The 26,014-nt window shown below is 44.2% G+C and overlaps 1 protein-coding gene across 1 annotated transcript in view; it reads left to right on the top strand.

Annotated features, from left to right (window-relative positions):
- The window catches only part of TP73 (tumor protein p73), a 225,249-nt gene that overhangs the window by 99,536 nt on the left and 99,699 nt on the right, over nucleotides 1-26,014 (top strand). The window contains 1 exon segment of the mRNA XM_020975460.2: nucleotides 18,256-18,501. Within this exon segment, the coding sequence (XP_020831119.2) occupies nucleotides 18,256-18,501 (246 nt within the window).

Here is a 26,014-nt window from a genome sequence, read left to right as displayed (position 1 = left end):
AAATTCCCCCACTGATGAAATCCTGGGCCCTTAATCCATATTGAAGCATGTTTGTGATATAAATGTTGGGGAAAGAGGGTCCCAGGGAGGGGGGTTACTACTGGGTGACCTGAAAATAAAGCCCACTTGCTCTTCTCCATGCATGATTCCTCATCTCCATCCTTTTGCCTTGGCTGTCTCCCCTGCCTCTTACACTTCCCCATCCAGAGGCCCCAGTTTCCTTCAGGACTCAGTTCAAAAGCCACCTTTTGCAGGAGCCATTTCCTGGTTCTTTCTGGGGATGTGCTGTGGAATTCCCCAGTTGAAGCCCATCCTGCTCTTGTCTTTCCATGTAGTCATGGGCCTAACTTATTGTCTATCCTCATGTCTATTGGTATAGAGCAGTAGTTCTCAAACTCGCTGGTCTCAGTACCCACGTATACTCTTAAAATTATTGAGGACACCTCTCCCCCTAAAAAAATTTTTGCTTATGTAGGTTACAGCTACCAATATTTGCCATATCAGGAATGAAGACATCTTCAAATAATTATGAAAATGGTTTTGACCTCATAGACCCTCCTGAAAGAGTCTCAAGGACCCCCAAGTACTCTTGGACCACAGCTTGAGAACAAGTGGCATAGAAAACTTCTGATAAGGAAAGTCCCTCCATCAGTGTAGAGATCAGTAGCTGCTTAGCAGCTTGCCTGGGGTACTGGCAGGCCGACTTACTTATCCCTTATGGGTCTCAAGTGGGAACTTGACCTCAGTTCTTTCTCACTCCTCGGCTGACTCTCTTTCTACCATATCACATTGCCTTTTCCAGAATCATCATTACTGGAATATTGGTATTAAGAAGATGGGTTTTTCTTGACAAGAGAAGCTATGGGTTATTGAAAGTGCTATGTAATTCCCCAGTTACAAACCATCCTGGTCTTAATTCTTTTTGTTTGTTTGTTTTTCTGAGAGGCAGTTGGGGTTAAGTGACTTGCCCAGGGTCACACAGCTAGTGAGTATCATGTGTCTGAGGCTGGATTTGAACTCAGGTTCTCCTGGCTCCAGGTTTGGTGCTCTGTCCACTGCACCATCCTGCTCTTATTCTACTATGCAGACCTGGGTCTGATTTGCTATCAATCCCCATCTCTGTTCAAGATGTATGTAGTGTATGTATGTATTCTGATGGCCAAGCTCTGTGGGCTTTCTATCCAACTACGTTTTACAACATGAATAGTAAGCTTCAGAGAATTTCATTATTCATTCACCTAGTTTTCCCTGTGTGGATTATTAGACTGATTTCTTTTGAGTGAATGTGGATCTCATGGGGAAAGTGCTTCAATTCAACATGGTGTCATCCCTAAACAGAAGCATACAGAGGACCTCACTATCAATGGGCAGTCCCTCTTTGATTTGAAATCTGTGCTGAACCTCCCCCATGAACATGCCAGACATGTTTGGTAAACACATGCCTCCCAGTTTTGTGCCTTGCTCAATATTAATTATCAGAGTCTTCCCAATGATATGTTTTGTATGTTTCAAAAAAAAATATCCCGTATGATAATTAACTTACATATACAAGACACCTTGGAGGAGAGCATTGAAGGTACAATTTCTTCTCTACCAAATCTATCAGTATTTCTAAAGCCGACTATTTCTTCCATCAATTCCAGTAGAGTTTCCACTTATAATCCCAATGGTGCTCAAGTGGCATAAAGAAGTTATAGTAATAATAATATTAATAATGATGATAATAGCTAGCATTTATGTAGCACCTACTGTGTACAAGAGCATTATGCTGAGCATTAGCGAATAGTACTAACAAACATAAAGATGGGAAACACAGTTGGACCAGATCATGTATACCCAGAGAAATTCTATACTAGGACAGAGAGAGAGAGCACAATTTTGAGGGTGTTGGGGTGGGCAATTCTCAAGATATCTCAAAGAGGGGAGGGCATCAAAGTCTTGAAAAAAATCACGGATGTCCTTATAAGCAGACCGTCAATAGCTACCAAACTGTATCCCTTTCTCCCCTGTAAAAAATCTTTATGAGAATAATTTACACCTGAGGGCATCTTTGATGAAAATTCGAGAAGGCAATAGGCAGGTTGGCACAAACGATTTTCTACAGCAGACCTCATTTTTACAGTCACACAATTGAATGAAAGGTGCAGAGACCACAAGATTCCTTAGTGTTTATGGTTTGTTGAATACTTTAAAAAATTTTTTTATTATCTTTAAGATGTACCTCAAGCACCGTCTTCTATGTGAACCCTTTCTTACTAGTGCCTTTCCTCTCAAGTCCCTTTTACTCCATGACTTTGTTTTTATCCTCTTCATATTTACTCTGTTATTTTCTTACATGTGAACATGTTTTCTCCCTCATTGGAGTGTGAGTTCCTTGACAACAAGAATTATTTGTTGTTTGTACTTATATCTCTAGTTTAGCACAGTGCATGAAATACAGTTGGTGATTAATAAAAGTTGATTAATTGTTGGGTTGATTAACCTGATTCTCATCAGGAAAACAAGAATGTACCAAAGAGGGGTTGGAGTAGCCAAGTCAACTCAACCAGATAGAAGATAGTCTATTGAAGTTGGTTTTAGTATGTAAGGTCATCTTCCCTCTACTGTTTCCTGAATGAGGTGTGCCATTCCCTGGACTGGATTTGAACTCTTCTCTTAGCCAGGACAAGTTGCCCCATTGTCTTTTGATTCAAAGGTGAAATCAAGTTCTCAGCTTTGAGTATAGCATACCAGGGTCACTGAGATAAAACTACCATGAAGTTCAGATATTTGTCTGGGCTTTTAAAAGAAGACAGATGAATAATATTGAGAAGCCTCTGATATTGACCTTGGAGCCATATGATTCCAGAGCTCCTTTTCTGTAGTGATATGGGCCATGGGTACCTTTTGAGGTGTTGCCTAGGATCACTGGTTTTTACCCTGTACTTGGGTTTTCTGCATTAGTAGTGTCTAAATTTCGATAATATTCCTGTAATGATCAAAGTAGGTGAGCTCGGAGGTTTAGGAAACAATTGTATGTTGGGGATGATTGCATGTACTCAGGCAGGTGTGAGCCATATACACTATGCCTGTGTGTTAGTGGTGAGTGTCCACCGTGACTTTTTGTCTGCTTTTTACTCTGTCAAACAACAGTTTTATCATTGCCCACAAGGGAGAGATAGAAGATGTTTGGAGGGCCTAAGCTCTCCTGTTCCCACCCCCACCTGTACCCATCTTCCTTAGACTGTAGGAGGAGAATAAAAGGGAAGAAGTAGAAAACAATAATCTTCAGAATCACCAGAGTTCATGCTGAGAGCCCAAGGCCCAGCTTTCAGCCCCAGAAAGCATTGCAAAGTTTGGTTTGCAAAGAAAACAGACAGGAGAGCTAGGGACAACACCAACCCTTAACTGGGCCCCTGTGGGTGTCCATACCTCAGGTAGGAGTGGTGGGGGTCAGTCTGAACCCACTCTGGAGGAATGCCCACTGTCAAAAGTATGCTGGCTCCTTCATTTAGGAGACTAGCCACATTTTGAGAATTCCCATGGGAAGAGAGCAGAAGGGGACAGCCTCCATTTCCTGCTGCTCAAGTCCTTACAGTTAAGGCTTAGAGTTGGAGTTCAATGGGGGGGAAGGTAATGTTTGAGGAAGGTTTGGTTACCTCGCAGCTTGAATGGGAGCTTTTTACTCTTGTACCACTAGTGTCTTAACACATAGTAGGCATTTTATTTATGACAAATGAACGAATGAATGACTGTCTAGTGGTTGGAAGGCAAGGAACACAGATGAGTACAAACAGTCACCAAAGACTGTTGACTTTTGGGGGCGCCTGTGGTTTGTGATGCAAGAACTTCGCACACTACTCTGGATTCTTTAGAAGAGAGTTCTGGAAAATGTATTTGGAAAGGCGAACAATGAAGCTACTGTACTAGGTGAGAAGCTATCTGATACTGTGCAGCCTCCTCGGATCCCCAGAGAGACACAAAGAATTGCATCCACAGGCCAAGGCAGCAGAAGGCACATTGGTGCATTTGCAGGAACTGAAAATTTTTTCACTAAGGGAAGATACTGTGCTGTCCAAGCATGCTTCGTGTTACCAAGTGAGCCCCCCTTCCTTCTTGAGACTCTTAAGTTCCTTAGATAAGTAAGAATTCCCCCATCTTTAGCCTCTATTTCCTCAGTGATATATTTTTTGATCCTGAGTCATGTTGGGCAGTAGTCCCTCATCTGAGCTACATCCTTGGACTCAGCCTTTCAAAAAGAGTCAGGTCCAAATTCAGAAAGAGGGGGCTGTGTCTCTTTAGTGCTGATCCTTTTTCCCCGTCTGAGGGCTTCCATTTTCCTCATCGCCTCTCTCCCTTTCTTTACAGGAGGCTAAGTCTACTCTGGGTTGAATTTTTCCTTACTCATCTGTCACCAGCTCCTAGGCATAGGTGTTCCCTAGAGCTTTCTCAATGTCCAGGTTCAGCGCAGAACTGCATCCGTGCTCCATCCTGCAGACAGATCTCCCTGCTAAAGCTGCAGCTCAACTCCCGTTATTCACTTCCTCGTCCTAGGGAACTCCTCTGTTTCTGTCTCTGGGTTTTCCTCTGCTGAGTCCATCATCTCTATCTCCCACCTGTTGGAGCCACTCTGGGCTTAATGTGTCAGTCTCTTGCCTTATCTTGCGCATAGCTGAGTCTCCACATTACTTCCTGGCCATCATCTTTCCCCCACCAGCCCCACCCCACTTTCTAGCTTCCCTTTATGCGTAGTTCTCCCATATTAGAATGTAAGCTCCATGAAGGGCTCTTTTTGGGTTTGATTTGTCTTTTTAGTGCTTAACAAAGTGCTTGGTACATAGTAAATGCTTAATAAATGCTGTACAATCTCTTTCTGATCTATTTCAGTCTATGTATCTATCTTTCTATCTAATCACCTGTATGTCTGTAAATCTATATTTTATCTATTGTTATGCATGTATGTTTTTCCGTTATCTAATTGTTGATCTATTTGTCTGTATCCATCATCTGTTTATGTATATGTTTATCCATCTTTCATAGATCTGTGTCTGTTTCTCCATGTCTCTGTATATATGCATATCTCTCCACACATCTATTCATTTATCTAATTATTTATCTGTATATCTGTCTGTATGTTGTATGTCTATTTGTATTTCTATCTATCCATCCATCAATCTACCTTAGTCTTTCTGTGTATCTATATATACATATCTCTCCACATATCTATTTATCTGTCTCTGTCTATCTGTTTGTCTATATGCACATCTCTTCATCTCTCCACAATCTATTCATCTATCTAATTGTTTACCTGTATGCCTGCATGTTGTATGTCTATCCTGTCTGCCTCTATCTCTCTATCTGTATTTATGCATATCTCTCCATTTCTCCACACATCCATCCATCACTCTCTCTCTCTCTCTCTCTCTCTCTCTCTCTCTCTCTCTTTCTCTCTCTCTCTCTCTGTATGTTGTATGTGTATCCATCATCTATGTCTCCCTATCTGTATGTAGGTTTCTTTCTCTATTTCTCCGCATCCGCCCATCTACATATCTATCTATCTATCTATCTATCTATCTATCTATCTATCTATCTATCTATCTATCTTTGTATGTGTATCCACCATCTATCTGTCTCTATAACTCTATATAGGTTTATCTCTCCATTCTCCACACATCCATCCATCCACCTCTCTATCTATCTCTCTGTCTCTCTATCTCTATTGGAGGACTTGTCTGTGGCATTCTCTCTCCCAAGATGACCTCTCCTTCCCCTCTGCACTGGGGCTCTCTCGCTCCTTTGGTTCATGCTCACCGCCTACTCCCCCAGAATCTGTGGTCCTTTAAGCCTCCAGGGCTTTCCCAGGTTTTCATTTCCTGAAATTCAGTGGAAGGGCATGGACTTGAAAAAAGGAAGTGAAGGTAGAATTGGAAGGGGAATTGGCAGAAATTGACCCTCCAGCTGCTCCCATAAGTAGCAGACATAACTACAAACCCCGAGTGGGATCTCCCCTTGTCATCCAGTCCAACCTTTACCTACATAAGAATTTCCACTAAAAGCCAGTGGTTGTCCAGCCTCTAATTGGAGACCTCCGGTGAGGAGGAAGCCTTCATCTCCCACAACAGCCCATTCTCCTCTGGGACAGCTTTCATTGTTAGGAAGCTTTTCCTGATGTCAGACCTAAATTCCCCCTTCCTGAACATTCCCCCATTATTTTTGGCTCTCCCCTCTGGAGCCTTTCCCACAGTACAACCCTTCAAATGGTTAATGACAGATATCTTGTCTTCCCTAGTCAATTTGACAAGTATATGTTAATCACCAACTGTGTGTAGGATTCTGAACTGTCCCAGCTAGGCAAGATACCAAGTTTAGATAATTCATAATCCCTACCCTCTTGGAGTTTACAGTTCACGAAAGCAAGACACAAACACAGATAACCATTACATCTAGTCAGCAAGCATTTATTAAGTGCTTTCTGTTTGCCAGACCCTGTGTTAGGCCCAGAAAATACAAAGACGAAAAGGAAGCAAATATTACCAACGGAGAGTGTGTTGCACAGTGAAGGGAACGCTGGATATGGCGTCAGAAGATAGGAGCTCCATTCCTGGCTCAGACACTTATATGACCTTGGACAGGTCATTGGGTCTCATTTTCCTCCATCTGTGAAAATGAATGGATCGGACCAGAGCAGCAGGCTGTGGAGTGAGAGGCACTGAGTTCACATTTCCCCTCTCATGCTTGCTACTTGTGTCATCTTGGGCAATTTGCTAGACTTCTCTGGGCCTCAGTTTCCTCACCTGGAATACTAAAGACCTAGGCTATATGGCCTTTGCAGACCTTTCCAGCTTTGAATCTCCAGAATGTAAATGCAAATTAGTTGAGGGCAAGCCTTGCTTTTATTTTGGCTTTTGTATTTATCCCCAGTGTTTAGAACAGCATCTTAACTATAAGTAGGGCTTAAGGCATGCTTTTGAATAATGTGAGCATTAGAGAGTTACCCTCCAAAAGTGCTTTGTGAGGTCTGAGGGGGAACAGTGTTATCTACAGTGGGGACAGCTGTTTGCGTGTTAATTACACTAAAACATTGTTGTTTACATATTGTCTTCTCCATTAGAATATGAGCTTTTGGAGGGCAGGGACTGTGCTTTTACCTTTCTTTGTATAATTTAATTATATAAATGTTTAATTTGTGTAATATAATTGTTAATTGCTTAAAAATTAATACAATGCCTGGCACAAAATAAGCACTTAGCGATTGAATGCTTGTTGACCGACTGATTGACTGTCCAGGGAAATCTGGGAGGGCTTCATGGAAGAGGTGATAATTTGCATGAGATGTGGTAGAGCTTGTGGGCAGGTAAGAGTCCTTCCCAACAACAAAAGAAGCCCTCTCCACTTTTCTCTCAGTGTGCCCTTTTCAAATCCAAAGGGCTAGCTTCGGGACTGCCTAGAAGGACCTCGACCTAAAGAACTTCAAAGCACAGTGACCTTCAGCCAGCCAAGCTCGACCTTTCTGTGTAGTCTGATGAGGCCGCTAAGCAGTGTTTGCTTGGGCTGAGCCCAGGAAATGTCTTTTTCTGCATGTAGGCACATGTGCACTGGCTGCTACAGGGCATGTCCTAATTAGCCCACTATCTTTAGGCTAAAAAAAAAAAGTTGTTTTCTCTGGAATTATTCACGGCTGCCAAGTGATCTCCCCCATTGCTTTGGGGGTGCTTATTGCCCACTGGGGAGTTCCTTTCCCCACTATTGCCTAGGATGACCTGAGCATTCAGGGTGTCCTCTCTGGCTACAGAAATCCTCTTGGCTCCATCATCTGAACGGTTTTCTGGATCCGGATCCTGGTCTTTTCATTTTGTCAGCTTTCTGTGTGGTGGGAGCCTGAGTCGGGGGTGAGCTCCACAAGTCTGGACAATGTATTACGTGAAGAAAAAGGTGAGAGAGAGAAAGAGAGGAGGGAAGGGAGAAGGAGGCAGGGAGGAAGAGAAAAAAAGGAGAGAGAAAGAAGGAGGCAGGGAGGAAGAGAAAAAAGGAGAGAGAGAAGAGGAGGGAGGGAGAGAGAAGGAGGCAGGGAAGAAGAGGAAAGAAAGGAGAGAGAGGAGGAGGGAGGGAGAAAGAGAAGGAGACAGGGAAGAAGAGGAAAAAAGGAGGGAGAGAGAAAGAGAAGGAGGCAGGGAAGAAGAGAGACAGACAGACTTGGAGATATTTGAGAGAAACTGCAGCCTTACCCACAAAGTGCTAGGGAAAATCAAGGCCAGGGAAATAAGAAGGATGAGAAAGGAAAGAGTTAGAATGAGTGAGAAGGGATGGAGGATGAGGCAAGAAGAGGGGAAAGAAGGGAAATGAGAAGAAATGAGGGTAGGAGAGAGAAAGGGAGAGAAGAGAAAGAAAGAGAAGGGAAGGAAAGGGAAATAAAGAATTGGAAAAAAGTATAATTCTTAGTGAGTAGGCATCTGAGGCTTTGTAATTCAAAACTTTCAGATTACTAATCAGTGAAATTCACAATTCCAACCAAAGAGTGTATATAAACTGATGTGTCTATCGTTGTACATGTGTAGATATAGGTTATAAAACCTTAGAGAAAATAAAGAAAGTGTTGAGAGATTTTGGATGTCTCAGAGAGTTGCCACAATAGTCAGGGGTGACGAAAACACTCACAGGGTAGAAGGAAATGTGTGCAATCTCTTTTCATTGTCCTATGAAAATGTGGCCATCAGCACAGAGAGTTGTGGAGATGCTATCATGGGGGCTGGTTGTCCTAATTCACCTAAGAAGAAGGCATCAGAGGAATATTTTGCCTGACATCCTCCAGTGATCCGTTCCCAAGGTACTCTGAACACAGTGAGATGATAGCAAGACAAGATTCCAGCCCTTGGTGAAGAGAGGCAGAGATTGGCAGGGAGAAGACCTGGCTTTGAATGCTGCCATGCCCACCAAACTTCCTGTTTCATCGTGAGGAAGTCACTTTCCTCTTCAGGCTTCAATTTCCTCTTTTTTAAAAAATGAGGGGAATCATACTGGTAGGAGAGATTATACTGCCTCCTCACAAGTTCCAGGTTGCATCATTCCAGACACTCTGGGTTCTTTTCCAGCTGTAAATGCTATGACTTCCCCTCTCTGGGCCTCAGTTTCCTCCTTTTAATTGGAATAGATTGGACTAGTTGATCTTCATGTCCTCTATTTTCATGACTTCCTCCACTGTGCCTCAGTTTCCCTCTCTATAAACAGCCCCCCTGGGCTCTAACTGGTTTTGTTTCTGGGGTTCCAAAGTCAGGAATTGGAAAGAAAGTTTGCTCATTTACGATATTCTTCAGGTCCTGAAGACCATATTCCTTAGTCGAGTCAGAGCTGTTAAAAGCGGGCACTCAAGGTTTCCTTGAAAGGCTTTCTCCAAGAGTTCCATTTCTTCCTGTTTCATGAAAATATCACTGAGACGTCTCTTTCTGACATTTCTGTCTTGTTTTGCTTTAACATTTGGGCGCTCAGATTCCTATCCCTTCTTCTCCCTTGGGTTCTCATGACTAATCGTCTGAACATTTGCCAAGGAGTGTTAAAATGTAGACAAGTTAAAATGTGAATGCCTTCTCCTAGAACTGCAGCTCACTCACTTTCTAAACTGTGGGGACTCAGGTCTGGTTATTGCCGCATGGTTGGGCTCCAACATCTGTCAGGAAGTGAGGTTCATCTGGAGCTTCCCTTAATCGGACTTTCTGACAACAGAGTAAGGGATAAGACAGGATAAGAGAAACCAGAGTGCTGAGAACTGGCCACGGGAGGCTTGTAGGTATTCAAATGCTACCCCAGTGGAGTCAGAAAGACTGTGGATTCTAAATATGGGTTTTCAGTGGAACATTGGGTCAGAATTCCCAAAGCTCAGTGTGGCTTGGAATAAGAGGATGTTTTGAGCCCTGGTCAGATTTCCTTCTTTCCTTCTTTCTTCCCTTTCCCCTTTCTTCCTTTCCTTCTTTTCTTTCTTCCTTCTTCCTTCTTTCCTTTCCTTCTTTCCTTCGTTTTTCTCTTCCTCCTTTCTTCCTTCCTTCTTTCCTTCCTTTTTCTCTTCTTCCTATCTTTCCTTCTTTCCTTCTTTCCTTCGTTCTCCTTTCTACCCTTCCTTCCTTCTTCCCTTCCTCTTTTCTTCCTTCCTTCCTTCCTTCCTTCCTTCCTTCCTTCCTTCCTTCCTTCCTTCCTTCCTCCCTTCCTTCCTTCCTTCCTCCCTCCATTTCTCCCTCCCTTTCTTCCTTCCTCCCTCCTTTCCTTCTTTTCTTCTACCTTCTTCATTTATTAAATACCTTCAGCCAGGATACAAAGACAAAAATGTAACAGACCATGCCCTCAAAGATCTTAAAGTTTATGGGACAAGAGGAACTACATAATACAAAATATGTAGGAAATAGCACTTGAGTTGAACCTCAAAGGAAGCCAGGGATCCTAAAAGACCAAGGTTAGAAGGGAGGACATTCCAGAAATGGAGGACAGCCTATACAAATGCACAGATATGGGAGATAGAATGTGATCTCCTGGGACCTGCCTGATGGCCAGTCTGTGTGGACCATGAAGTACTTGAGCTGCATCCATTTCTGGGTGTCACATATTAGGAAAGATTTTGGCAAGCTGCAGAGCATCCAGAGGAAGGATGACAGAATGGTGCAGGATGTTGAGCCCAGGCCACAGGTATGTTGGGTGGTTGAAGGAACTGGAAAGATTTCACCTGGAGAAGAAAAAACTTGGTGGGAGATGTGATAACTGTCTTGGAGTGTTGGAAGAACTGTCATGTATAAGAGTGATTACTCTGCTTGGCCCCAGGGGGAAGAACCAGGAGCTGTGGGCGGAAGTTGCAAAAAGGCAGATTTAGACTTGATGGAAGAGGGAAAAAACAAAAAACAAATAACATCCTGCCAATGGAAGCTGCCTCCAAATAGGATGGACTGCCTTGGGAGGGAGGGAGTCTCCCTCATTGGAGGTCTCCAAGCAAAGACTTTGAGATGACCCTTTGATGGGTATGTTTTGGAGAGGATTCCTGTTCAGGAGTAGGTTGCACTGGATAGCCTCCAAGGTCCCTTCTGATTCTAAGATCACAATCTGTGATGGGCATCAGAAATGACTTCTCATTATGGGTTTAAAAAAAGTTTTTCTAATTTTGACAATAAAGGTATGAAGTGATGTCATGTGGGAAGTAAAAATGTCTTTTCCCCAGTCAGTGGGTGGGCGTGGGAAGAAGGAGGGCAAAGAGAGTTGCTGAAGTATGGAGACAAAAGTAGTGAATGTTCCTGAGAGGGCTGGTGCTTCTGCAAGATTGGCCATGGGAGAAGATGGTGTAGGGACCCCCGAACTTAAGAGTCCCAATCTTGGCCTTACTTCCTATTTTCTGTACGGCCCTGGGGAAGTCACTTAACTTCCTGGTGCCCCAGTTTCATAGGATCATAAATATAGGGCTGGAAGAAACTTCGCAGGCCATTAAATTCAATCTCTCATTTTACAGATGGGGAAATTGAGTCCCAGAGAGGTTAAGAGACTTGCAAGGCACATGGCCAAATTTCTTAGTCAGGATTTGAACCCAGGGCTTCCTGACAACAAGTCCAGTGTTCTTTCCACTATAAGATGCTACCAATCAAATGAATGAGCTGGATTAGGTCTCTAAAGTTCCTTCTAACTCCAGAACCCTATGACTTCAGAAGTGGTGTCCCCTTTCTTCAGCTCTTCTTCATTTTGTTCCAGATTTGTCTTGGAGATCAGAGAGTCATAAAATGTTAGATCTGCAAGGGACTTTACATGTGTCATCTAGTCCAATGCCTCCATTTTGCAGTTGGGAAAAAGAGGCCGCGAGAAGGGGAAATGAATTCCCAGGAGTGTCATAGAAAGGTGGCACCAAATCCTGGTTTCCAAGCCTGCCTTTTGTGGATTTAAAGACTCCTAGTAGCCTAATTCTGGCTGGAAACTGAGGATTCTGGAAATCAGCTTAAGGTCACAGCAGCCCCCAGCTAGTTATGCTTCTCTTCTGAAAAGATGTGAGTCTTCCACAAAGGGAAAGATAAAAGGAAGAAGAATAGGGAGAGGGAGAAGGGTGTGGGAGAGACACAGAGCACATACTTTCTGCCCAGGCTGTAGGACTGTGACTCTTGACCCCATTGTGCTTAGACTAACCCATGTGAAATGTAAGGGAGTTGCCAAGGGTGGGGAGAGGCTAACGAAGAGACCAGTATACGCGCAGGAATGTACAAGTGTCTGTGTGTGCAGGAGGGAAGGGGCTAGCGTGTGTGTGTGTGTGTGTGTGGTGTGTGTGTGTGTGTGTTGTGTGTGTGTGGGGGGGGTGCACTTCTGCCTGAGTATGGCCAGCTGTGTAACAGGAAAGGCATCTTTGCCGGATCTCAGAGCCACTCTTTGGCATTACTGCCTGACCAGTGATTTGGTCTTCAGCTTAGTCCACGCTTCCCCTCCCACCTACAAGGAATGGTGCTAGGGACTGGGTTGAAATGGTAGAAATATGGGGTACTACCCCTTCTCCTGGAGCTTCTAGTCCAGATCATTCTAGATGGAAAGAGATCAGAGAGAACCTTCTACCTCGACAAACTGCATGAAACCCCAGAGTGGCAAGGCAATCACAAGACTGAGTGGGCATGATGTCTGTTCAACTTTGAAGGTCTGTCATGCAGAAGAACCATTAGATGTGTTCTCCTTGGCCTCAAAGGGCAGAACCAGACACCCTAGGCCTATGTTTAATTAATTCAGGAAAAAACAAGGAGAGCTGTCCAGAATCTGAGAGCTGATTCAGGAGGTCAGAGGTCATAGATAGCCATCGCAAGCCACCCCCTCATTTTATAGAGGATCAAACTGAGACTCAGAGGGGGAGTCCGTTGACTGGGTGGTGGGGTCTCTCTAGCAAGAGGCTAGATGACCACTCGTCCTGCAGGTTAGAAGAGCAGATTTCTCTCATGAATGGTTAGACTAGATGGCAACTGAAGGTCATTTCAGCTTTCAGATTTTGTGACTTTGTGAATCATTTAAAAAGTCTCCTAGGTTGCAGAGGGCTTAAGTGGGAGTGGCAATAGCTATAATATAGTTCACAGGAAAGAGCTTTCATCTTGGAATTAAGAAAACTGAGTCTGACACCCAGAGTGACCCTAGGTAAGCCTCTGTGCCTCAGTTCTCTCATCCTTAAAATGTATTTTCTTCCTTGAAAGGTTGTTGTGAGTGTATTGGCATGCCCCAAGGAGGAGAAGAGGGAGGGAACAAACGTTTGTCTAGTGCCTACTATGTTATCTCATTTAATCCTCACAACCTCCCGGGGAGGGGAGGTGCTATTATTATCTTCATTTTACAGTTGAGGAAACTGAGGCAGACAGGTGAAGGGATTTACCCAGAGTCACACAACTAGTATCTGAGGCCGTATTTACACTGGGTCTTCCTGATTGCAGGTCCACCACTTTGTGCACTTTGACTCCTAGCCTCTCTTTCCTTTGACGAATTGTGAATTCACCTCTTCTCAGGTTTGGGGTTGTCCCATTGAAGTGAGCCTTTTGTTCTGATTAAAGTTCTCAACTTCAGGGTTCCAGTAGCAAGGAAGGTCCATTGTTTGGGAACTTTGTCAGCAGAGATCTGCTCAGTGGGCAGTTGATCTCCTTACTGACCTAACTCAGAAGCTGGGGATTTGAGTCAATACCAGCCCATGCAAGTGGGGACCAGAAGCCTGGACTAAGTGAATTCACACCTTTTCAAACAGTTCACATTTGAACTCTGGATCTGAGATTTAAGGAAAAGACTCTATCTGGATTTAGCCTAGGGCAGATTAGGTACTGGGGCCCTTTGGGAATTCAGCCCTTCCAAGGATTTTGCGGTCAAGCAAGAGATGAACATGGTCCAGAAACACACCAGTCAACTCATGCTGCCCTGGAAAGGTTGCCAGTGAGATTTCCAGCAGAGTTGACGTAGCCCTATCCCAAGGTACAGAGAGTTTATCCCAAGCATGGTCAAATGTAGGGGCAAGAAGTGATCTGGGAAGAATGAAGCAGTAGCATCCTAGGTACACTTGGGTGCATCGGAAAGCTTGAAGAGAGAATGGCAACTGTATTGAGACATTTATCTTGAATAAAGAAATCTTGCAGGTCATAGAATGTCAGAGCTGGAAATGTCCTTAGAATGTAAAATGTCAGTGCTGAAAGGGACCCTAGAACATAAAATATCACCACTAGAAAAGACAGGAGGACCAGAATTCAAATCTTTTTTTCTACTGCTTACTTGGGGCAGCTAGGGGACGCCATAGTGCATAGAATGCCTGGCCTGGTGTCAGGAAGACTCATCTTCTTAAGTTCGAATCCAGCCTCAGACATTTACCAGCTGTGTGAGCCTAGAAAAGTCACTCAACCCCATTTACCTCACTTTTCTCATCTGTAAAATGAGCCGGAGAAGGAAATGGCAAACCATTTAAGGGTCATGGAGAATCAGATGTGACTGAAACAACTGGACAGCAGCAAGAAACTGCTTGCTCTCTGTATGGCAAATCACTTAACCACTCAGGCATCAGTTTCATCATCTGCAAAATGGGGGAGGAGGAGTTGGACTTAATGGTCAGTCAGGTCCTTCTGAGCTCCAAATTACATGGTCCTGTTTTATATCTCTTTTTAGGACAGGTACCTGCTGATCTCAAGGGCAGGGTCAAGATCTGGAAAGTTTGAGGGTGTATATGTGTATATGTATGTACGTATATGTGTATGTCTATATATAATAAATATATTATACAATCTATAATATATTGTGTATAAATATATTACACGTATATGTACATATATACATTGATGTGTATATACACATGTATACATACATATATAGCCTTTTCCTCTCTATAAATATGCTAGAAACATATACATTGACAGATGTCATTCTCCAGGTAAAGCTGTGTACATCCAGTGGTCCAGGTGCTAGACTGTCTGTCACTCTTCAGAAGCTATCCAGCAAATAAGCTTTTATTAAGCACTTACAGTGTGCCAGGTACCTCACTAAGCACTTTACAAATATTATCTTATTTGCTCCTCACAACAACCCCGGGAGAGGAGGGGTATGTGCTGTTATTATTCCCATTCTACAGATGAGGAAGCTGAGGCAAACCAACATGAAGGGAGCTGCCTGGGTCACTCGACTAGCTAGTGTCTGAGGCTGGATTTGAACTCAGATCTTCCTGATTGGCTATATCCACTGTCTCATCTAGTTGCCTATCCTCAGTGCAGTTCAGGTCCAGTTCTCCAGCGGTCACTTTCCAGATGTCCTTCCCCAGGTGTTATCTTCTCTGGGAGATGCTCGTTGGGTGTCACTCGAGTGTCCCCGTAGGTATAGCTTCCAGTTGCAGCTGTCTAGATTCAGCTCTCCAGGTACTAAGGTCTCCAAGCTTCATTTTCCAGGTGTAGCCTTCTGGGTACTAAGCTCCCTGTGTGTCACCTTCTAGGTGCTAAATTTTCCAGTGTCACTCTACCGATAGAGGTTCCAGGTGCCATGCTCTCTAGGTACTAAGCTGTCCAGGTGCTAAGCTTTCTAGGTGTCACTGTACAGATAGGGGTTCCAGGTGAAGCTTTCAAAGTTCCATGCTCTCTAGGTACTAAGCTGTCCAGGTGCTAAGCTTTCCACTGTCACTCTAGAGATGGAGGATCTAGGTAAGTGGTCATGGTTCTATGCTCTCTAAGTACTCAGCTCTCCAGGTACTGCCCTTCAGGTGATAAGTTTTCCAGGCGTCACACTCTCCCAGCCATCAAGTTTCTAAGCTCCCCTGGTGCAGCTGTCCAGGTGCTAAGTTTATCAGCAGTCACTCTCCAGGTGTTTTTCTCCAGATGAAACTTTTTAGGTGAAGCCCCCCAGGTGCTAAGCTCTCTCCCAGTCCCTTCTTCAGGTGTAGTCCTTGGACTTAAAGGAGTTTTCTCTTCCTGTTGAGGCTGTCATTGATAATGACCTGAGTGTGACCTCCTTCTCTTTTATAGTCACTGGTTTACATGGGTGGGTCTCAGTGCATTATTTATCCTTGTCTCAGGTCTCTATGACTAAGGATTGCACACTCACTTGAAATCACTGTAGCCTTATGGCCTGATCAACCCTTCTGGGCCTAAGGCATGGGCAGAATGAAGACAATGAAAGGGAAGCCCTTGTGGTGTGTCTGAACACAGGACTGACAGTTGGGCAGACCCGTAAAGAAATACTGAATTGAATTGAATGCAAGATGGTAGAGAGGATACATGTGATCTGGTAGGAAGTAAGTGGGAGACCTGCAAAGGCTTAGGAAGGGGTAGTGGGCCCTCCCTTTCTCTCGTCTCCACTGAAGGCTCAGCCAGTGAATGTTTGGCTCCAATTGTGACATTTGTCCATCGAATCCCATGACCACCCATCATCCAGGTCTTGCTGATTCTTCCTCCAATCCATCAGCCTGCAAGCATTCATCACATGCCATCCATGTTCTAGGCTCTGTGTTAGATTCTGGACAGTATAAAGACAATGAAAAGACAGTTCCTCCACTCAGGGAGCCTACATTCTTTAGGAGAGAGTAACACACCATTAAAGTAGAGGAAAAATCAGTGGGAAGTGATTTGTCAAGCACTGGCAGCTGGGGGGAGTCCAGGAAGGCTGCATGTAGAAGGTGGCCCCCGAGCTGAGCTTTTGGGATTCTCTGAGGGGTGAAGGATGGATTGGAGAGGGGAGACGCATTAGGATCATCTCAACTCCATCCCTTGGCTGTCCTCTTCTCTCACTTTGTACAGTCACTGCAGAAGTACCAGTACCATTTGAATTTGCATAGTGTATTTCCACATGAGCTGCAATTGATGACCATATTTTTATGTTATCATGACGTTCAGTGGTGCTAGTTCAACTCTGCATGACCACAGAATTCATTATTCACACCACTGGAGATCAGGTTGTACTCTGAATGCTCTCACTACCTTTCATCTGGATTATTGCAAGAGCGTCCTCATTCGTCTGTCTGGTTCTTCTAGTCTTTCCTCTCTAAATCCATCCTTCCTGCCAAGATAATATTCTTAAAGCACTTCTCTGACCATGTCACTCCTCAGCTCAAGAAGCTTCAGTGGCTCCCTACTGCCTCTAGGATAAAATATAAACATCCTGGCCTGGCATTTAAAACCCTTCACAATCTGGCTTCTCCTTTTCTAGACATGTCACATGAGATTCCTCTAGAGGCAACTAGGTGGCTGAGCCTGGAGTCAGGAAGATCCAGATCCTCAGACATTTACTAGCTATGTGACGCTGGACAAGTCACTTAACCTCTGCCTGCCTCAGTTTCCTCATGAATTGTTATGTGTCCAATGAGGCAATATTTGTAAAAAGCTCTTAGCACAGTGACTGGTATATATAGGTGCTGTATAAATGCTTATTCCTTCCTTTTGCCTTAGAGGCACGAGCATTCAATTCCTGGCACTTTGAGAACTATGGGACACTTCAGATGGGAGTCTGAAGACCTGGGTTCAGATCCCTCTTCTGAGACATCCTTCCTGTGTGACCTTGTGCAAGACACACACCCTCTCTGGGGCTTGGTTTCTTCATCTGTGAAAATGAGGGGGTTGGGTTAGATGGCCTCTGAGCTCCCTTCTGGCTGATGTTCTTCAATGTGTCTTGGTCAGAATACCTGAGGTCTAGTCCACAGCTTTTGCCATTGGCTTGCTGGCTGACCTCAGACCAGCTTCTCTGAACATTTTTTTTCCCACCATCTATCAAATGGGCATACTGACCCATTCTACTCCATCCCCACCCCTGGGTGCCCCCAGGCAGTGTTTGCCTAATGCCTTGGGCTTCTTGAAGAGAGGGGCAGTGTAAGGAGGGGGAGGAAGTGGAAGATCCAGGCTGCTGATACCTAGCATCTGGCAGCTCTGGGGAAGAGGAGAGATAACGGAAGGGGACAAGGATGTGTTCAGCAGACAATTCCACTCAGAACTAGCAAAGCATTTGCCTTTTTTTTTTTTTGGTCTCTTCTCTTCCACCCCATTAAATGCTTGGTTAGATTTCCCGAAAACTTGGCACCTGGGAAGGCTGATAGAGTGGGTGAGGTGAACATGTCAGTTTATCCCTTCATGCAAGTGGTGACCTGTTGGATGGGGAGGGGGAGGGCTAGGGAGGTGGGGAGAGACCCAAGGAAATATTTGGGATGACTTGAGGTTGGCTGGCCCTTTAAGAAGTCTGTAACAGGACACCTCTGGTCCCGAAGAAGGGTAGCTGATGTTTCCATTTCTCCTAAACTGACTGTGTGTGTGTGTTTTTTTCGCCCCCCTTCCCTCCTCCCCCTTTTTCCTTCTCCAGTCCCAGTTTAATCTGCTCACCAACACCATGGATCAGAACAGCAGCAGCCGCGCGGCCTCCACCAGCCCCTACAATCCAGAGCACTCTGCCAGCGTCCCGACGCACTCTCCCTACTCCCAGCCCAGCTCGACATTTGACACCATGTCCCCTGCGCCTGTCATCCCTTCCAACACGGACTACCCCGGCCCCCATCACTTTGAGGTCACTTTCCAGCAGTCCAGCACCGCCAAGTCAGCCACTTGGACAGTGAGTTCATTCCTCCTTCCCCTTCTTCATCCCTCACTTTTGAGCTCTTCGTCCACATCCCCTCCCTTCCACTGGTGCCTCTCTTGGGCATCCCTGGACAAGGAGGAGGGGTCAGGATGGAGTTGGGAACTTTAGCATCGTCTGAGCGAATGAAGCGTTATCAGATCTGAGCTGCAGACTCGTCTGTCGGCCAGTTTAGCTTTGATTCACTCCTTCTGCCTCAGCAGCTGTTTGGGGCAGTGGGGTAGGGAGGGGGGAGGAAGAAAGTCCTATCTCAGTCCCACAGCTGAGAAGCCTAACGTCATAGGGAGCTTATGATGAGAGCAGTTAGCAGGGAGAGCCATTCCCTCCACCTTGAAGCTGCTAGACCCCAAGGAATGAATTGAGAAGTGGGAAGATTTAAGAGGAACAGATTTCTAACTAGTAGAACTGTTTGATGTGGAATGGGCGAGTCATTTAACCCATTTGCCTCAGTTTCCTCATCTGTAAAATGGGGATAATAATAGCACCTACCTCCCAGGGTTGTTGTGAGGATTGAATGAAATAAAACATGTAAAGCATACTGCCTGGCATGTAGTAGGCACTATGGAAATGCTAGCTATTATAATTTTCATATATTTTATATAATTTATACATTATATTTATATATTTATATTTTTGTTTATATTTATACTTCTATATGTAATATAATTCATAATATATTGTATGCCTGAGGAGCTGAGTGGCTTATTCTTCACTAAAGGGTTTCAAGAGATGGTGCGATGCCTACTTGTCAGATACTTTGCTGTTGAGATTCCTTCGGGGTCTAGATTGGATGCGATGACCATAGAGGTCCCTCTCAACTGTGACGTGATGAGATTCAGTGGGATTTTCTGAGCTTTCTTTCCATGAAGGTCTTCAATAAGAGGCTGAGGGACCACTCACTGGGGATGATGTCAAAAAGAATCTTGTTACCTCCATGGCTTCTGAGGTCCCTTCTAAGCCTGAGGTTCTGATGTTTGATTGGTGTTTGTTAGCGTGCTAAGGTGGAAACAGTGATGGCTTTGGAGTTAGGGGACCTGGGTTCAAAATTTACTTCTGTCACATGTTTACCGAAACACTTGGCTATGCAGACAAGTCATGTTTCCTCTCTGTGCCTCAGTTTCCTTATCCATATAGTCAGGCAGTTGAACTAAATTGTCTCTGAGGCCTCTTTCAGCTCTAAAATCTGAGGTCCTCTAATCCTAATAAAACTTATTTTGCTGAGCCTCAGTGGTCCCATCTGTAAAATGAGGGCATTGGACTAGATGGGCTCTGAGGGCCCTTCCAGCTCTAGCTCTGTGATTCTCTAATGCTATAGCCCCTCTTGGTAGGTGAAGGAAGGACATCTTGGGGACTTTGGAGAGACCCCAGATTAGAGGCTGGTGGGGGCAGGTGATGACCTTGTAGGGTGCAGAACCAGGAGAGTGCTTGGGGAGCGACCAGCAGCTCCCATCCCCTTTGGGAGATCCCAGGTCTTGCCTTTTGTTTACTTTCCTATGTAAATGACATGGACAGAGACTGCCCAGCACAGAAGAGCCAGGGTCCCTCCTCTGAACCTCCAGCCCATTATGTTGTTTTGCAATTCTCTCTACTGGGGGGTTCTGGGGAGGCAAAGCTCTCTCAGGTAATAAGGGATCAGGCAGGGGGGGCAGTGGTGGAGTTAAGCAGGCGGGCGTGGAGAAGAAGGGAGACAGCAGGGAAGGCTGCCAGAGGAATTCAGCACCCGGTGGCTTCTCTTCCAAGGAGCACACGACGTCTGTGCTGTTGCTCCCAGCACTTTGCTCTTCACTGTCTCAGGGCTGTCTGGATTGAGAGAGCCAGGTTCTCAGAGCTGTGTTTTCCCTGGCAGCTGCCAGAGAAGACAGCCGGTCAAACGCAAACATCAGAGAGCTCTGAACTCAATTACTCCCCTTCCTGTCATTACTGATGCATCTCTTGGGACGGGCTTGACGTGTGGTCCGAGATTTGCCAACAAATGTCCGGCTGAAGCGGGCTGGCAAAGTTCTAAGTTGTGTGGTGCTCACGAGTGTGCACATGTGTGTGTGTGTGTGTGTGTGTGTGTATCTGCCTGCCTGTGTGTCTCTGTGTGTCTCTGTGTCTGTGTGTGTGGTCAGTCTTAGCTCTAGAGTCCTTTTCTCTCAGAATAGAATCAATTAGCAGTCAAGGAACCCAGCATCTATTAAGTGCCTGCTGTATGCCAGGCACCGTGCTAAGATCTGGAGATTCAGAATCGAGTGAAAACAAAGACATTCTATTGGGGAAAGATAAAGTGAATGCATATGAATATACACAAAACAAATACAATTAATGAGTATTTATTAAATACCTGTCAGACACTGTGCTGACCAAAAATAAAAGTTCAAGCTTACTTTCTGTGATAAGAATAACAGCATAGATAGAACAAGGCCACCACATAGCTCCTTGGGGTGGACCCAAACATGCTGGCACCTATAACAGTATCAAAAGCAATTATAATACACCAAATATAATAGTCATAACCATATAGAGAAAGCATAGCATGGTATAGGGCTTTGGACTTGGAAGACCTCGTTTCAAATCCTGGCACCATCATGGCTGTGGGACCCAACCCAAGTCAATACATTAGGGAAGGTCTATATAGTTAACAGAGCAGGTGATCATCAGCATTGGTGGAGGGAGTTTCATTATTGGGAATTCTCTATGATGAAATCACAGGTCTAGCAACTCCTCCCCACCCAATACCAATGATTAAAATAATAATTAGAGGTGAAATTTGTATTATACCTAATAAGCTAATGTCTACATAGCATTTAAAGCATTGAGGTGGTTGTTATTGTCTTTCGTTCTCAAAGAGGACCATGACATCAGGAAGGTGATGCCATGACTTGCAAGTGAATTGGATTGAAGTGAGGCAGGGCTGTGCAGTGTTACCAGCCTCACTTTCTCCTCCAGAGCCATCTGGGTGTGGTGGCAAGATATAGATCAGGATGACTGGAGATGGCCCCCAAAGCAGCCACATAGCTCAGTGGCTAGAGCACCAGGCCTTGAGTCAGGAAGATCTGACTTCAAATTCAGCCTAAGACATTTACTGGCTGTGTGATCCTGGGCAAGTCACTTTATCTTGTTTGCCTCAGTTTCCTCAACTATAAAATGGAGATAATAATGGCATCTACTTCCCCAGGTAGTTGTGAGAATCAAATCAGAAAATATTTGTAAAGCACTTAGAAGTTCTGGGAACATTCGTTGTTGTTTTCGGTCATGTCCAACTCTTAATGACCCCATTTAGAGCTTCCTTGGCAAAGATATGGGAATGGTTTGCCATTTCCTTCTCCTGCTCATTTTTTAACAAATGAGGAAACTGAGGCACATGAGGTGAAATGACTTGCCTAGGGTCACACAGCTAGTAAGTGCCTGGCACATAATAGGTGCTATATAAATGCTTAAGATCGAAGCATACTATTTTCTCTCTCTCTCTCTCTCTCTCTCTCTCTCTCTCTCTCTCTCTCTCTCTCTCTCCCTCTCTCTCTCTCTCTCTCTCTCTCTCTGTCTTCTTTTTTTTCATTTCTTCTTTCTTGTGGTTTTTCCCTTTGGTTCTAATTCTTCTTTATAACATGACTAGTGTGGAAATATGTTTAATATGACTTTATATGAATAGCCTATTTCAGATTAAATGCCATCTTGAGGAGAGGAGAGCAGAGGGAGGGAGAGAAAATTTAGAACTCAATCTTATAGAAGCAAATGTTGAAAACTAAAAACAAATAAAGTCATTAAAAAAAAATAAATGCTTAAACTCTTCCCTTTTCCTCCTTAAGGCTTACCAAGAATGTTACATCCATAATTTTGTTTGAGACTCACAACAAATTTGTAAGGTGGGTGCTGTTATTATCCCCATTGTACAAATGAGGAAAATAAGGCAGATAAAGGTTAAGTGACTTACAGTTAGTAAATGTCAGAGGCAGGCTTCAACTCAACGGCTATATCTATATCTATCTATATCTGTATCTATATCTATATCTATATCTGTATCTGTATCTGTATCTATATCTATATCCATATCTATATGAATTTGGCATGTGAGAAGGACCTAATAACTGGAGATCCATTTCATATAGGCAATGGTGCTTGAGCTGAGCTTTGAAAGAAACTAAGGATCCTAAGGAGCAGAGGTGAAAAGGGGGAGATCCATTCTATCCTGTGCAAAGGATTAGATCCCCATATCTAATCAGTCGCCAACTGTCTCCCCATATCTCTCATATCCATCTCCTTTTCTCTCTTCACTTCCATCATTCATCACTTCTTGACCAGACTATTTCAATAGCTTTCTAACTGGTCTCACCCCAATCCATCCTCCACACAAATGCCAAAGTGGTTTTCCTGAAATGTGGGTCTGATCATTTTAACCCTCTACTCAAGAAACTTCAATGGCTCCCATCACCTCTAGAATCACATATTTCCACTATTTTAGAGTTCTTAGTCTCCTTTAACTCTCAAATGCCATCTTTAGCATGACACCTTTCCTTATTCTCCCAGGTGCTGGTCCCACTGCTCACCATCTTGTATTTATGTTGTATATATCTAGGAACTGTCTTCAATTATTGTATCCTTAGCAGAGTGCCTGGAACATACTAGGTGCTTTGTAAATGTTGGTTGGTTGAGTGATTGATTAAAAGGGACATGAGGTAGACAAGGTGTAACAACAACTCCATAAGGTAGATAATAATGACAATAGAATAATAGTGTTGTTCAGTTGTATCCAATTTCCCATCTGCTTTAGGGACTTTTTCTCTGTTCATATTTTTTGTGTCCCATCTAGGTGTGTACTATACCAAATATCTATCTAGTCCCAACCCCTGGCTGGTCCTGTGCTCACAGCTGCTGATGCATCAGTCTCCCAAAGGTTCCATGAAACCTCCCTCTGGTATCTATTTCCCCAGTTCCTTGTTTCTGTCATTATATCAGGGATTATAGCTCAGCGGCCATCAGATGGCCCCGCTCCAAGATCACCTGCTAGTCAACTGAAAGAAGGCTGACCTCCCCCCTCAGGAAATGGGTCCTCAGCATATCCGAACCCTGTCATCACACCAACTTCTTATGAGAAGTCAGAGTGTGGATAGATAATAACAAGAAGAAGAAAAAAATCTTCCTCTTCATCTCTGACACCCTGTCTGCTCCCAGAATTGTCTCTGGGATGCTTTCAGTGAGCCTATAGAAGATGAGCTGACCTCTCAATATTTTCATTCAAACACAAGAAGCAGTTAATTTATGCACCTACTCACTGCTATATAGAATGTGCAAACTTAACAGTAATAGCAGGAGAGTACCTTGTCCCTGGACCTTTGACATCTGAACTGCATTGAAAAGATGAGAACGTTTTTTATCGTGTTCATGGTAACTGTCATAGCACACATTTATATACCATTCTATGGTTTTCAGAGTGATTTACCTAGACTAGCTTATTTTATTCTTATGGGGACTCTGTGAAGGAAGGGCTATGTCCTCCCCATTTCATGGAGAAGGAAATTGAGGCCCAGAGGAAGTTGTGACATGCCTGTGGTCAGACAACTAGCATTGATCAGAGGCAAGATTCAGACCTGTGTCTTCCTGACTCCCCATTCTAAGAAGATGCAATGGACCCTGTGGTTCGGTTCACAGACAAAACTAGGGGCCCAGATTTTAAGTCTTAGCTGTGTGGCTTCAACTCACTCACTTCCTCTCTTTAGACCTCAGTTTCTTCATCCCTAAAATGGGACAAGATGACTTCTAAGATCTGGCATTCTACAAGAAAGCATGGCAAGAAAGATAAATGAATTGTGAGTTAAAAGGGTTGGGTTCAAATCTCAGCTCTGTCAGTTAGCATCTTTGTTACTTTCAGCCAGTGTCCTCTCTGGGTGTCAGATTCTTCATCTGTACAGTGAGCAAATTGCGCAAATGATCTCCAGCTGTTTTAGCTCCAAGTCCTATGATCTATGCGATCAATCAGTCAATAAGCATTTATTAAGCGCCTATTAGGAGCAGCTAGGTGGCGCAGTGGATAGAGCACTAGCCCTGAAGTCAGGAGGACCTGAGTTCAAATCTGGCCTCAAACACATAACACTTATTAGCTGTGTGACTCTGGGCAAGTCACTTAACCCCAATTGCTTCACCCAAAACAAAAAAAAAGAAAGAAAAAGAAAAAGATACCATTTCCCAACTCTACATTCCCAACACTTGCCACTTACTAGCTGTGTGACCCTGGGCAAGTCACTTAACCCCAATTGCCTGAAAAAATAAAATAAAAAACAAAAATATTAAGCACCAATAGATACCAGGCACTGTGCTAAGCTTTGGTGGTATACAGAAAGGTAAAAGACAGTGCCTGCCCTCAGGGAACTTACATTCTAATGGAGAAAACAACAGGGAAAGGAATGCTGTGCAAACAAGATGTAGACAATAAGAGAGGGAGGGCAGTCTTTCTTCTTATCACTATCCTATTAGGCTCAATCTAGCGAATTTGGATTTGAATCCAGACTCTAGCCAAGTGTGTTAGGTAGACAGCCTTGACTAAATCACTCAACATCTCTGTGCCTCAGTTTCTTCACTTGTAAAATGAGGGAATCAATCAACCATTGTCAATGGGCACGCAGAGATGGGAAAGAAACCATTCCTGGGACTAAGGAAAGTGATGTGACTTGTCCAAGGTCAGTCACCAAGCTTGGAATTGTCTGAGGACAGATTTGAACCCAGATCCTCTGGAGTCCAGTCCAGCCCTTTATGTGTACCATGCCATTCTCCCTCGCCGACTTCAGTAACAGAGGACATGAGCAACTCAATGAGAATCATCCCCGTGTATAGGGACAATGTTGCCCCACTCCCAGGCCATGCCAGGAGCTGGCTGTCATGCCTCTGGCAGGTTTCGAAAAATTCTTGGCCATAAACCTAGTAGAGTGATTCCTTTGGAAGGCAGAGAATCCCTCAAGGACCTCTGGACAGTGTCCCGGCCCGTTCTCATGCTAGATGGACTTACAGCTCATGACATAAGAAAAGCCATCAGAAGGGAAGTCTTCTCTCCTCCCTCAAAGTAGAGATTGACATTAATTGTATCCATTTCTCTACCCCTCTCACCTCCCAGCTTGCTACCAAACCGCTTGTTATATTGATGAGTTTCTGCCTCATCATTCACTCTCTTTCAGACCTCATCACACCACTCCCCTCTCCACACATGCAGAAATACACAGAGACACACGTCTCTAGCTTGTCCCCCATTGCTTTTTCCAGATGAAGTTTCTTAAACTGAGTTAGGTAATGAGAATAGTCCAGTCCATGCTCCCCACCGTAGGCCTCCCTAGCCTCTTATCGATACAGGGGTTGAGGTGGGACAAACGTTGGAAATGAGATTTTTTGCACCTAGGTTGGCTGTGAGAAGACCCCCCGCCAAGCTTTTTTTCTTAAAGGGGGAGGCAGGAGGGGCATGGAAGCCTCACCACTGTGCAAGATGGGGCATGCAGGGAGCTTGCCTGTTTGTTTGAAACTATCA

This window comes from Phascolarctos cinereus, unplaced genomic scaffold, assembly GCF_003287225.1.
Source record: "Phascolarctos cinereus isolate Bilbo 61053 unplaced genomic scaffold, phaCin_HiC Scaffold_726;HRSCAF=1367, whole genome shotgun sequence".
NCBI classification, from domain to species: domain Eukaryota; kingdom Metazoa; phylum Chordata; class Mammalia; order Diprotodontia; family Phascolarctidae; genus Phascolarctos; species Phascolarctos cinereus.
Note: the sequence above shows the minus strand (reverse complement) of the source record. Positions and strands in the feature narration are given on the sequence as shown.